Source organism: Haliotis rufescens, unplaced genomic scaffold, assembly GCF_023055435.1.
Source record: "Haliotis rufescens isolate VD_foot unplaced genomic scaffold, xgHalRufe1.0.p SCAF_11, whole genome shotgun sequence".
In the NCBI taxonomy this organism is placed as follows: Eukaryota; Metazoa; Mollusca; class Gastropoda; order Lepetellida; family Haliotidae; genus Haliotis; species Haliotis rufescens.
This window is the reverse complement of record NW_025963791.1, coordinates 16360304-16375280: the sequence shown is the minus strand read 5'-3', so window position 1 is coordinate 16375280 and position 14977 is coordinate 16360304. Positions and strand designations below refer to the sequence as shown.

At 43.2% G+C, this 14977-nt stretch overlaps 1 protein-coding gene across 2 annotated transcripts; it reads right to left on the bottom strand.

Annotated features, from left to right (window-relative positions):
• Positions 1 to 2892: 2892 nt before the first annotated feature.
• LOC124150849 (glutathione-independent glyoxalase hsp3102-like) lies at positions 2893 to 11370 on the bottom strand. Of its 2 annotated transcripts, none has more exons than XM_046522956.2 (6): positions 11284 to 11370; positions 7374 to 7533; positions 6542 to 6657; positions 5905 to 6041; positions 4074 to 4258; positions 2893 to 3206 (listed from the first exon to the last, which is right to left on the bottom strand). In XM_046522956.2, exons 2-6 carry the CDS (start codon positions 7530 to 7532, stop codon positions 3126 to 3128), a joined length of 678 nt encoding a protein of 225 aa, XP_046378912.2. In that variant the 5' UTR covers position 7533; positions 11284 to 11370; the 3' UTR covers positions 2893 to 3125. The 2 variants fall into 2 exon arrangements, with proteins under 2 accessions (XP_046378912.2, XP_046378911.2); XM_046522955.2 differs by lacking the exon at positions 11284 to 11370 and adding an exon at positions 10043 to 10110.
• Between the last annotated feature and the right edge of the window lie 3607 nt (positions 11371 to 14977).

The window sequence follows — 14977 nt, the reverse complement described above, 5'->3', positions numbered from 1 at the left end:
GATCCCTGAATCAACAAAAGTCCCCTCGTAAAATCCCGAGTACTGATGTCAGTTAAAGAAGTGTACAATTATTGTTCCCCTGAGATGATACATAAGTTCCACATCTTTCAAAGTAAATTTAGACCTATCACATTTTTAATCGTAGTATATTTGATAGTTTTAATTGGTGGCTAAAAAAGACTTCAATCGCCATCGGCTCAAGAGGTGGTGTAAATCCTGTTGGGGAACCGTGCAGGTAGTAGAAGTGTCCTAAGTACTCAAGGTCCCTAGTATGGTGGCCTAACTGTGGTTGATGGCGATCTCTAGCCCGTTTTTATATTGTTGTTGAATCTTAGTTTATTCTTTGGCATGCACTCAAACAAGTTTTAAATACAGTAGGTGATAATCTAGTTATTTGTACTGTCCTTCGGCGACGGGTTTTAATCCGTCTAAATATATTTGTTGTCCGTGTTTTACTTTTATCTCGTCACGACATGGCTGAACTATTGCCGATGTGACGTTAAATCTTAACTCTTGCACACTATAATTGAAGCACGAGGGGCACGTTGGTTTTCTTTCATGAGATTTTGTACAACCCAGCATGCATTCAAAAGAGTAATTACAAAAATCAAAAGTTTGTCATTTAACGTATAAACCGCAACATGTTCAGTCGGCAATACATGGTTGTTGTTTTTACCTAATTCCACGAAGGTTCTATTTGTATACGCATTGTACCATAAACAATGTCTAAAACTACTTCATAAATAAATAACAATACCTCATGCATATATTTATTTACGTTACATTCAAATCACTGCTTTGGGATGGAGTTTATTTCGGCAGATAATCGGGACTCATTATTCTCTGACGTTAAGAAGGCCACCTCATCACAGAAGCCGACGTAGCCAAATGTTGCTGTAACGGGTAATTAATATAAAAGCTCAAAACCATTTCCTTTATCCTACGAAATCTCTGCTAATGCCAGGATATTGTTTGTTTGTTTGTTTGTTCTTTAACGCCGCACTCAGCAATATTCCAGCTATATGACGGCGGTGTGTAAATAATCAAGTCTGGGCCAGACAATCCAGTGATTGATATCATGAGCATCGATCCACGCAATTGGGATCGATGACATGCATCAACCAAGTCAGCGAGTCTGACCACCCTATCCCGCTAGTCGCCTTTAACGACAAGCATAGTCGCCTATTACGGCAAGCATGGGTTGCTGAAGACCTATTCTACCCCGGATCTTCACGGGTAGCTAATGCCAGGAACATGACAGTGGATTTGTCCAAGGCAGGGGTTGGATGTTTCGTCACAACAGTGAATTGGGCCACAAAGAGAGCTCTTGTCTTAACTGTGTTGATTCCCTTGTTCAGTTCCTCGCACAGTTTTTGTTGTCCAAGGGAGTGACATTGCTCAGATATTAACGTATCTTTCGTTTTGGAGATAATCTCATAATAATATTGTTGTTAATTGAATAAAGCAAATGCCTTTATCTGTTTAAAATGGATACCACTGAAACAAACTTTATCTGTTCAAATATATCTTCGTGATGAATCATTATTTATTTTGAGGTGTGGAAGGGAAGCAAACCATGTAACACTTGCATGAGTGTAAACTTTGCGCATTCGTTGTTTTGTGATTTAGACATGGAATATCGGTCGGTAAGGCTTGGTGGAACGGATGACAATCTCATTAAAATCAGACCTTAGTCCTCGCTACCGCTAAACAAAGATCTGAAGACATCCCATTAGGGGTCACGTCAGAACGACCTTTCATCCGACCAATCAGTGCCTTCGCTTACCAGATTATGAAAGTGACAGTCGGCATGTGATTTCTAATCATGCAATCTCGAAAACTTAACATGGGGAATTCCGAACGATAATTACGGGTTTAACGACTGAATCCTTAAAATCTAGACCATCTATTAGCCATTCCAGAATGTTCTTTTGTTTAGGTTTCAAATTTGTAATCGAGAATTTGTTTCGAGGCGTAGTCGCCAATATGAAATTTGTGCCGAAAAGCACGAGAAAGCTGCCTTCTGATTGGTCATTCCATTGGTCGGTCAAAGTTCGCGCAAGGTCGGTCTGACGTGACCCGTAATGGGATGTCCTCAGATCTTTGCTTAGCGGTAGCAAGAACTAAGATCTGTTTTTAATGAGATTGAACGGATGATGGCGTGTCGACGCACCCCTACAGTTAGGATCGTTGCTCATGATATCAACGACCGCCACCGTGATCTACCGGATAGAGCGTCTGCCCGGAGAGCGGAAGATCGAAGGTTCGATCCCCGGCCGCGTCATGCCAAAAGACGTTATAAGAGGATACTTGTTGTTTCCTTGCCTGGCACTCGAGAGTAAGGGGACAAAACAAGGACTGGTCGGCTCGGAGTCTCAGTGGGCATGAGAGGTATGGCACTCAGTGGGCTGAACCATAAAATACACGTGCATGCACGTTTCCATATAAGTGCTACAATCTTGATCGAGGTGATAAACCCAATTTCATCTCACCTCATAATATCACCCATGTGAAGACCCGGGCTAGAATCGGTCGCAAGACGGGATCGGGTGGTCAAACCCACTGACTTGATTGATGCATGTCATCATACACCAACTGCGGAGATCGATGCAAGTGATGGCAATCACAGGATTGTCTGATCCAGACTCGATTATTTTATTTTACAAACCGCTGTCAAATAGCAGGAATAGCGCGGCGGTAAACAAAACAAAACAAAGTACAGAGGCTACAACTGTGGTTCAACAGAAGCCTTTGTATGCAGAAAACAATAAGATTCAATTATAGCGATCGTGCTGGTGACTTTACATTGACACAATCTGTCCATCTCATTGTCTGCTTGAAAATACCAGCCCAGTCATCATTATAAGTACTTAACTCAAGACCGGTACAGTGCACCAACGAGTCGCTAGTCCGGACATCTATATTTGTTGGTCAAAGAAAAAAAGTCAAAATGAAAAAGTGATTCCAAAGATTTCTTTGTGTCAAGAACTCCTTATAGCCGAAAGCCGCTTTGAGCGTGAGGAATGACATTAATTACTAATAACTTCATCGCGGATTAGCATATGATGGGGGTTGTCATAGCTGACGTTTGGTACATCTCCCTCCGGGGCGGCGTCCCGCCCGTGTTAGCTAAGTAATTTGATGACGGCTTCAGCAGTGGGCGAGGCCGAGGCTGGGTTCTGACCTGTCACTATTCTTCCGCTCACCTGAAAAGTGTAAACATCGGATCGTCATTAGGATTCACATGCATTGCGAATGTACATACAACCCCAATAGGATTACGGGGCGACCACATTGATCGGGTGGTCAGGCCCGGTGAGTTGGTTCATAGCCTGTCACCGTACCCTGATGTCGTAGACTGTTTGTTTGTGCTAATATCAATCAGTGGAGTGTCTGGTCTTGTTGGTCTGATTTAGACTCGACTATTTACAAGTAGTCGTAGCTGGACTATTGATGAGTGCGGCGTTAAATAACAAACACGGATCTTCTGGAGCAACATACATGTTACAGTACCACTGGTCAGCAACAGATTATTACCTGAAGAGCATATATGTATCTATATTATGGAGTTGATACGAATGTAAATATACTGGTAGGCAAACATAAGGAACATATGTCGAGAATGCCGAATAAAGTGTACTGTTGAAATTAACGTATAGCTTGTTCACCGCAACTCTGATTTCTTTGTCACATAAATAATAGCTGTGAAAATTATATGAATGGTCTGAAAATCATTGAAAATCAGTGATGAAACCAGGTGTTCGCGAAAAGGGTAAGCATGTTCTGCCCCACCGGTAACATTGGTACAATTTGCATAAGACAGGAAGTATTTATAGCCTGACGCCACATAGCAATAATCCTGCCATGCGACGGCGGCCTGAAAACAAAGCAAACAATCAAGTGATCTATGAACCAGATAATCCAGTGACGCGATAGTGCATTGACTGATTTTGAAGAAACTAAGGAACACGATATGTCAATTATGAATTACGACTGATGTGTACAAGTGCAGAGATATTGCTGCTTTTAGCTCTTTGCTTGTTTATTTTCTTCAATATCACCATGTTGCGTACCTGAACGTTTGAAGCGAAATTGGCCCCTCCAACAAACTTAGCCCCACTTTCTTTCAACCTGGTCTCCAATGGAAACGGCATAGCCTCTGTCAGGTTGACCGCGGCCTCCTCAGCATTGGTGAAGCTTGTCACTGTCTGGCCCTTCAGGATGCAGTCCCCGTTGTCCAGCTGTATTGGAATTAGCCCTGGAGAGAGAGCGGCAACTTTAACGTGAGGGGTTTAAAGAGAGAGAGAGAGTGTCAACTCTAGCGTTAGAGGGTTGGAGGGAGAGTGGCAACTCTAGCGTTAGAGGGTTAGAGGGAGAGTGGCAACTCTAGCGTTAGAGGGTTAGAGAGAGAGTGGCAACTCTAGCGTTAGAGGGTTGGAGGGAGAGTGGCAACTCTAGCGTTAGAGGGTTGGAGGGAGAGTGGCAACTCTAGCGTTAGAGGGTTAGAGGGAGAGTGGCAACTCTAGCGTTAGAGGGTTAGAGAGAGTGCGGCAACTCTAGCGTTAGAGGGTTGGAGGGAGAGTGGCAACTCTAGCGTTAGAGGGTTAGAGGGAGAGTGGCAACTCTAGCGTTAGAGGGTTAGAGGGAGAGGGGCAACTCTAGCGTTAGAGGGTTAGAGAGCGAGTGTCAACTCTAGCGTTAGAGGGTTAGAGGGAGAGTGGTAACTCTAGCGTTAGAGGGTTAGAGGGAGAGTAGCAACTCTAGCGTTAGAGGGTTAGAGAGAGTGCGGCAACATCACCGTCAGAGGGTTCCGATTGTGATGAACACACTAACTGATCAGGCACAATGCACCTAGAACTATACTGAAAATGGGTAGAGGAATGTACTATTCAGTGTAACCTGACTTAAGACACATGCGACTTTAACTAGTAGTTTTACGGATCATTACTCCATAACCATAGGTTTTTCAAATATGTTTATTGTTATTCTGTTAAATGAGTCCTTTATTCTCTTGACGGTTGTCAATACATTCAAAACAAAAAGAAAAGAAACATGTTTTGGGGAGTAGTCTGTCTTTTATCTACTTTAAAGTACATATTTTTTCACAAAATGTATTAATTATAAAAAAGGTCGTTGTGAAAACCACGAGCACCATTATAGTACTGACAGGTGTATTATCTGGGATTCGAACACACGACTAACGGATCCTGGCACGGCTAAGACGTGTATCATTTCTCTGGGCTACACCTTGATCCACTGGGTCTCCTCTTTTCCCGAGGCAAGGGAGTTAACTGACTATAAAAGTCCAGTTTCCACCCTTGCCGAACTAGGCTGCAATTTCGTGGTTCGATCGTAGCGCCGCCAGTGGCGATTACGGGTTATGTCCCTTCTATGTCCTCCCCATTGACCAATCAGATCACTCTCATGTCACTTGCATTTGATTCAAACAAAATGGCGGCGCCAAGTCAAGATAATCAGATCGATTAGCAAGATTTTTTTTTGTAATAAAATGGGTGTTACCTTGCGAAGTACATCAAATCACTTGAGAACCTTTATTACAGATATGAACAGCTTTGGAGAACATCTGTTGACGCCCATTTGACGGTACACATGCTCTTCAAATCCTGCAATCGACACGGCAGTCGCCATTTTGTTTATGAACCGAATATCGATTTCGTTTTTGATTGTACTATGTATAGACTCGTTAGTCGAGCCAAAATGTAACTCCGTTATTCCAGCTTAGTTCGGCAAGGGTGGAAATTGGACTTTTATAGTCAGGTAACTCCCTTGCCTCGAGAAGATGCTGAGCCTCCTGTCTTCAAGTTAATCTCGATGTCGTATCAAGCACACAGCTACCAATCACCCAGACGTGTACGGTAACATACAAGTACATCGTGAACTCACCGACGGTTCCGTGGCACACAGCACTCACTATGCCTCCGCTCTGGTAGATCTGCGCCCCTAGCTTCCCCAGAGCTGCACATTCAGGGAGGTCAAACATCGGGCCGTGACCACCAGCGTAAAATATAACCTTGAAATCGCTGTAAACACCGATATAAGAATCCCGTTAATCAGAAGCTCGTTATAACGCCTGCTTTCTGGAGGATTACTGTTGGAAAGGATTTATGTTATGGTTGAGGAACGTTGGTCGTTCTTGTGATTCATTAATCCAGGAAAATGATTAATACGGACGATTTCAAGGTTACAATAATCGTTCTAGTAGAAGGAATTTTACTTTACGCTACAGAAATTGACATTAGAAAAGGTATAGAACTGGTTTTAAATAAATTGAGAATTAATAAAACGACTATTTATAAACAAGTCTATGAACAATTCAGGCTTCGAGCCCGAGACTTTCGGGCTTTGAGGAAATTACATCTACAACTACTTGGCAGTACATACACGTCTATTGGTGATGTAAAAGCAAGATCTGCTCCTTTGATTCAAATCGTCATACACTTACATTTACCTTAGATAAATCCGAATATACAGTGACCTAGTCTCTAGCATATACCATGTGCCAGGATGACTCTACACTTACCTTGCATTCACCTGGGGAGGAGATTTAGTATTATCCAGTTGGGACATGATATTTTTATCTTCCAGTAAGTTGTTGCAAACAAGGTCATCTTTGCTTGATTCGTAACTGCCGGGGTCCTACAATTACAAGGATATAGATTGATTTGCGTATTTTTTCCTATATCGCCGGTGTATGCATGTGCAGTTTCAATACTTGATGCTCCTGAGACTGAAAACAAATGTTTGTAGATAATACAACGGCGTGTGTTTGCCTCGCCAAGATATGTTATTTGCAGGACGTCGTGATATGGCTGCAATGTCACTCATTATGTTCCCGGGGAAGTCTGTTATCGCTATGGATGATTCGATTCAAAAGTGGGATTCATCTGTGTGATGAAGAGCGCCCGGGTATGAATATACAGTAAACTACGGTTATAACGAACTCAAAGGGACTACTAATTTTAGTTCGTTATAATCGTAATTCGTTATAAGCATATATACAGCATAGCTACGGCATATGGGACTAAAAAGTTGGTTCGTTATATCCGTTAGTTCGTTATAAGCGTGTTCGTTATAACCGTAGTTTACTGTAGGTCTCCAGCAACGTGTGCTTGCCGTAAGAGGAGACTTAATGTATCGGGTGGACAGGCGCAGCAACGTGTTGATTGCATGTTATCGTATCCCAATTGCGTGGATCGATGCTCCTGATGTCAATTATTGGTTTGTCTGACCCCTTTATTTACAGGCTACCGTCACATAGCTGGACTATTGAACAGCATATATACAATATAGCATAAACCTCCACACATTATCCCAAAAGTAGAATTCAGTTTTACATAAACGGCTTGACTCACCATGGGTGCCTTGCCACCATTGGGGCTGACAAACACGATGTCATGTCCAGCCGTCTTGAACACGTGATATGGGTGAGCCACTTCCGGTAGATACCACCCGGTCTTCTTGCCGGTGTTTCCAAGCTGGTCATGGTTCGTAACAACAAGTAACACCTTCATGCTGGAACAAGCACGGAAACCATCATTATCACGTGGTCATTCACCGCACAGAAACATCGTCACACGTTCATTAAAAGCACAAAGAAAACAGCATTGGCACGTGTTTTAAACAACGCACAGAAACATCGTCACACTTTTATTAAGCGCTCAGAAAACGTTCATTGTCACAGGTTCATTCAACGCACAGAAAACATCATCATTGTCACGTGTTCATTCAGCGCACAGAAAGAATCGTTGACATATTGTGCTGAAATTATTTTATTGTCACGTGTGCATTCAGTGCACGGACAACATTATTGTCAAGTTTTCATTTAGTGCACAGTAAACATCATACTCACGTGTTCATTCAATGCACAAAAAACATCATTTTCACGTGTTCATTCAGTGCACAGATAATATATCTGTGACGTCATTATAATTCTTGACTGGAAAGTTGCTTGTCAATAAGTCATAACTTAATTATGTTCAATCAGTATTTCAATTAAATGTACGCTTAAAGGAGTTAAATGAACTATTAATTATTTTGACACATTAAACCATTAGATAACCGTTTGATGAGAAAAATATAACCAGGAGAAGTAGATATATTATTGTTCTCTGTACGTTCCATTATACGCTCACCCCGTCACCAAGTTCTAAAACGCAACTGATAAAATACTCGTTTGGCCCCATGACATAGTACAGAGTCATGGACCATGCATCATAAAGATCGCGGAGTTGCAGGTGCATTATGATTGCCCACACTCGACGTACACAGTATACATACAGACTACAAAGAGCGCTGGTTTAGTTTTTAAATATTTCCACGAAAGAATGTTTTGTCAAAGTCGAAATGTAGGGATGTATTTCGGGTTTGAAAACGTTGGGATTAGTTTGAAGTGTCGATAACATATCTGCGGGGCTCAGCGATTGATATTCACGAACCGTCAGTTACTCACATATATTCTCCTTAAAAAAATCAGTGTCACAGGTTCATGCAATGCACAGAAAACATTATTGTCACCTGTTCCTTCAGCGCACAGAAAAACATCATTGTCACATTGTACAGAAAATACAATTATCATGTGTTCCTTCGGCGTACAGAAAATACCATTGTCACGTGGTCCTTCAGCGTACAGAAAACATCACTGTCACGTGTTCCTTCAGCGTACAGAAAACATCACTGTCACGTGTTCCTTCAGCGTACAAAAAACACTATTGTCACGTGTTCCTTCAGCGTACAGAAAATACCAATGTCACGTGTTCCTTCACGGTACAGAAAACACTATTGTCACGGGTTCCTTCAGCGTACCGAAAATACAATTGTCACATGTTCATACAGCGTACAGAAAATACCATTGTCACGTGTTCCTTCAGCGGACTGACAACTTCATGTCACGTGTTCATTCAGCGTACTGAAAATACAATTGTCACATGTTCATACAGCGTACAGAAAATACCATTGTCACGTGTTTCTTCAGCGGACTGACAACTTCATTGTCAAGTGTTCATTCAGCGTACAGAAAATTCAATTTTCACGTGTTCCTTCAGCGTACAGAAAATACCATTGTCGTTGAAATTGAAATACATAGGAATGGATCACTTCAAATATGTGTGTCGGCCATTACCCATGAGGTCAACCACCGCTGTGCCCTTCCCATTCGTGATTATTAAGAGGTCGGCATGACATATCGAGTGTCGACAGATGGGTTCTGGGTACGATGTGCAAAGCCTGTTTTGAGTGCCCTGTGCCGCGACAAGGCTACAGGTTCTACTACACCAAATCAGAACCAGTTTGGACAGTGCAGATCGAGAGATATCTGCAGGCTGTGATTGGAGGATATTAATCCAGTTATTAAAACTGACCATGTTTTTCTATATTTAGTACTGTCTTTTTTCAACATGATGACTTATGCTGAATGTGACCACAGCTATTTTCAAGTAGGTGACATTTGGCGCGAAACTGGGGGTGGTGTGTTTAGCTTCCGGTACTCGGAAAAGGAGCTGGCTAAGCTGGTCATTTTTATTTTTTTTATTGCTGCTCTAAGGCCAAACTGTGCACACACATACAGGTAATAGCTGTTGAATGCTTAGTTATTTAAAAAAAAATCATAACGTTACTGTAGAAGTCTATGGGAAAACATTTGGTTGTGTGTAACCTGTAATATCGATAAACGCGATAAACAATATGGCAGTTTTCAAATCATACCCCATAAATCCTCGATCTCGAGTTGATAAGAGGGTATGATATGAAAACTGTCATTTAGTAACCTCTAAATATTCCCTTCCTCCCACCCCTTATTGTATTGCTGTATCCCTAAATGAAGCAAGTCTAGATTTTCCAGTTTCTGAAACTCCCATCCAGTGGGGCTACTTGTGTCAATACATATTATATTTGTTCAGCGACTTAGCGTTAGCCTATGCTTAACTCTCTCCCTCTCTCACACGTGTTTAGTCTTCCGTAGAGACAGCACAAGCTTAAGGTGGTGATGGTGACTGCCTTACAACAATAAACCACAGTGACGGTATACCTCGGTTTGTGTTGGACGGACACGCTGGCTGCACTTCGTGTGCAACTTGTCATAACCTACATTCCCTCGATCGCAGTTGAACCTGTAATGGAGAAATCACTCGAAGTTGTTGATTCCAGATGTTTACTAGATTCGTGTGATTTCTCCGACTTAAAACCATGTTTTGGTTGATATATGATTTCTCGATAATTCTGCATAATGGACATATAACGCCACTAGTTTAAATGCTCGATCAGAAAGACCAAGGAGTTCCTGGCGTAGTATCAGCTGCGACAACAACATCGTAACATCGTGATGGGTTTTAAAATCATAACGTCGGACTCGATATACCACGAGATAGACCGCCTCCGTGGTCTTGTGGTAGAGCGTCCGCCCGGAGAGCGGAAGGTCCAGGGTTCGATCCCGGGCCGCGTCATACAAAAAGACGTTAAAAGATTGTACTTGTTGTTACCCTGTCTGGCGCTCGGCATTAAGGGGCTAAAACAAGGACTGGTCGGCTCGGAGTCAGTATTCTGTGTCTGAGTGGGGTATTCATGTTAAACTGCGGCATGGTATCTCAGTGAGCTAGCACTATAAATCGGCATCAGTCCGGACTAGTACAAGCAGCCACACACACACATACACGTGCATGCACGTCGCTATATAAGTGCAATAATCTTGGACGCGACGTTAAACCCAATTTCACCTCACCTCACCACGAGATATATTTCATTGTTTAGGTTGACATTTTATAAGACAGCGATTCCCTTGTTGCACAAACTTGGCTATGTGTCCTTGGAACAGTCTCGTTGTCAGGTGAATTGGGGTAGATCGGGCTGAATGTGCTTGATCGCCAGCAGACATACCGGGTGGGACTCGCGTTGGCCCCCTTAGTAATACGGAGCCATTTCAGCAACTACCTGCTCAAACCCCCGCACATTCACATACCCTGAATTACAGAGCGAGACTTATTTGCCTAAACTGGAGCACCAGACCGCGCACGAAGTATAGGTTGTCTGAGTACTCTACACCCTTAGGCCTTGCTCCCACCTTATAAGTTGTTGTTACCTGTATGTTAGGTTAGCAACAGGAGTCTCCTATTTCTCAAGCCACAGCCTGTACAGGCAATGTATATGATTTGTGCCTTCACCTCTAGTAATTCGTTTTTCACAGCCTACCCAATATCGTTATGTAGTGCCTGTGTGCGCCAACATATTATTATTGTCCTGTGCAGTTTGACTAGCAGACTTCTACACACCTACCTTGACTCGGGAGCTCTTGATATGTGTTACACGAGAGTTATACGCGAGTTATACAAGAGTGTAGCCTCGATTTGAATACGCGTCAACCTGTCCAGTCCATATTGACAGAAGGTGTAGGGTTTGGTTGACTAACGTGGTGAAGAGAGTAGTCATTACATTTAAATAATATGTATTGTGTTTTGTTTTACGTGTTGTTTACATTGCAATGTCCATGCCCAGATAATGTAATTTATGAAATGTCAAACAAGAGCTGTCATTGATAATCAATCATTTGACAATGAAACATTGTTACATCGAGCACGAAGCAATTATAAAGCAATAAATAGGTAAAAAAAATATATATATCTGTCAAATGATAAATACTGAGTCAAATTAAAAACTTCACACTTTTAAAAGTAATCCCATATATGATATACAACGGACAAATGTATCAGAGAAGGTAATTTTTAATCATTGATGTCCAAAGAAGGATTTTAATTAACGGTGGTAACCATAATTTGTTCCAAGCACCTACGGTATTCGGTAATAACATCAACAGTTTAAATCATAAGTCCCAAGCACGAGAATCTGATGGCACACAAGTTCAGTAGCGTGTATGGCCACCATGTGCGTTGACAACTGCCACACAACGCCTCCGCATGGACCTTGTGATGCTTGTGAACACATGATTGGGAAGAGGACGCCATTGTTGCTGCAAAATGGTGCCAAGATCTTGCAAATTCTGTGGTTGGTTCTGGAGAGTGTGCAGACTTCTGCCAAGAGCATCCCAGACGTGTTCGATGGGATTGAGTACGGGAGACTTTGACGGCCAGTCCATGACGTTGACTACCGCATTCTGAAGGAAATTCCTTGTCAAAATTGCTGTGTGGGGTCTGGCATTGTCGTGTTGAAGATCAATCCGGGTCCATGTGCTGCCATAAAAGGCAGAAGTTCTGGTGCCAGTACCTGGTCGCGGTAAGCAGCAGCGTTGAGGTTGCCACGGATGACAAGAACGTGGAACGTGCATTGCCACAGAAAAGACCCCATAACCATGACACTTCCGCCTCGAAATATGTCAACTTCCTGTACACAACACTTGGCGTAACGTTCATGACGGCGCCTCCACACCCTCGCCCTACCATCAGCAAATCGAAGATTAAATCGAGATTCATCACTGAAGACGACTTGAGTCCATCGTAAGTGTCGCTGTGCCAACAAATGACGTTGACGTCTGTGTAATTAAGTCAGAATCGGCCCGCAGTATGGCCGTCGTGCTTGAAGGTGAGCAGTTCTCAGACGGTTTCGACCAGTTTGCGCACTCTGTCTACCCCTAAACAGTTCATTTCTGGTTCATGTAGCCGTCAAAAATCGGTTACGGAGGTGACGTAAGACAATCTGACGACCCTCTGCATGTGACGTCACACGTGGTCGACCTGGCCGAGGGCGATCAGCGGTGGTACCCGTTTGCTGTAGACGCGTCTGTAAATCATAAACAGTCCGTCGACTACAACCCATCGTCCTTGCGACTTCAGCTACGGACGTTCCCGTCAGACACATGCCGATGGCACGTTCACGTTGCACATTTGAAAGGCGTGGCATGACAAATGGCCGTAAAGACTTTTGTTTTCTTGTGTTTTTCTTTTTTTTGTTAATGACTGCTAGCAAGTATGGCTGAAAACACGTGCGGTATTATGGCCACGTGACCAGTTGCACGTTAAAAACCACTTTTGCCACTTTAGTGCTGTGCACATGATTTTGATCGATTCACCTGCAGAAAAACGGGTGTTATCTGAAGACAATACGTGGCCATTACTGTTTAAATACACAATAAGGGCCTACAATGATAACTGGTCAAAATGTTAAAATTTTAGGATTGTGAAGTTTTTAATTTGGTTCAGTATATATTTATATGTAAATACACACCTAAAAAAAGAAACGCAAAGCAAGACTTGTGTGAGGTAGGAAAATACATTTATACGTGGAATCGTACAAGGTATTGAGCCAAAATGTTGTAGAGAGAACACTTGGTGATTGTTGTCATCTCAGTTATCGGTACATCTATAGGAAAAGTCCAACGTGAAGGTCAGCTACCATCAAAAACGCGTATGTCCCCCGTTGGAATCGATAGCGGCCTAACATCTCCTGCCCATGGAAGAGACGAGTATGCGAATCACATCCTGGGGAATGGTAGCCCACTCGGCCTGCAACGCAAAAGCCAACTGCTGCAACGTCTGGGGTTGGGTTGACGTCGGCGTAGCCCTCTATCCAAATCATCCCACAGGTGCTCTATCGGGTTCAAATCCGGGGATCTGGATGGCCAGGGGAGAACATCAACGTTGTTGTTGTATTGACGGGCTCTTGCGATACGTGATGTATGCGGTCCAGCGTTGTCCTACTGGAATACACCGTTGCCGTTGGCTGCAATTGGGAGGACGTGTGGTAAGAGAATTTCGTTGATGTATCGTTGAGCCGGAAGATTGCCCTGGATATGGACCAAACCTGTCCTGCCATGATGAGAGATAAGCGCCCACATCATAACGCTACCCCCACCAAACCTGTCCACTCCCTGTACGCAGTTTCCGGTGTAACGTTCTCCCCGACGTATGTTGACCCGTGCGCTTCAATCCCCTCCACGGAGGAGAAATCTTCGTCGCTGAACCAGATATCTCTCCATCGCAGTTGAGGTCATACCCTGTGTTGACGACACCAATGCAGTCGTCGTTGACGATGTTGTCGAATCAAAATGACGCGTCGAACAGGGCCTCTTGCTCGTAGACCTGCTGCTCTCAAACGGTTTCGTACGCTCTGTTCGGAGATTCTGCGTAGTCCGGGTATTTGGGATGCGGTTGAGGTGGCTGTGGGGGATGCGGTTGAGGTGGCTGTGGTCATCCTTTCGCGTAGGTATCGCAGTCGGATGTAGCGAGCTTGGGTGGGGGTGGTTACTCTTGCTCGTCCCGACCTTGGCCGATCACGTATTGACGTGCTGTTGAAACCGATCCCATAGCCTTGTGATGGCGCTGGGCGCTACATTGAAAACCCTTGCTACAGCTGATCGGGATTCCCCTGCCTGCCAGCGGCCTAAGACGTTGTTTCTTTTGCACTACTGTTAATTTTGGCATGTTGTTGAACTGTCACTGTTCGATTGACGCAGGTGCCAGGCAATCAAAAACCCTGTACTTCAATACCGTTCTTACTGCTGCTGCACGTGCAGTGCGTGTAGCTCCATGGCGGTTTTTTTCGAATCGTACGTGTTTCACGACTAATGGTTTGCATGTCCTTGTTGTGATCATTTTGTTCCGGGAAATTTGTCACTGTCACTATAACACATTAAACCTCTTCATTTTGAAGCTCTTGGTCCGCTAATTTTGCTTTTATGGCCAAAAATATCCGTATTGCGTTGAATTCACAATGCCATTTAGAAAGTGATCAAATGTAAGAAATGTTATATTTGGGATAACACTTTCTTAGTAAAGTACAGATTCTCGTACTTTTTGGGGTTGAATCCCATCCGGGATACGAAAACAAAGTATATGTACTTTACAAAGAAAGTGCTATCCCATATATAACATTTGTTACATCCGTCCTGCGCTTCTCTTTTTGAAGGGTATATTTCCAGAGTGGGTTATAAGGGTTGTGTTATGTGAGAGGAGTGGTTGTCTTGGGAACATTGATTCATGGTGTGTGTATGTAATGTTTGTAAAGGAATGGAGATACT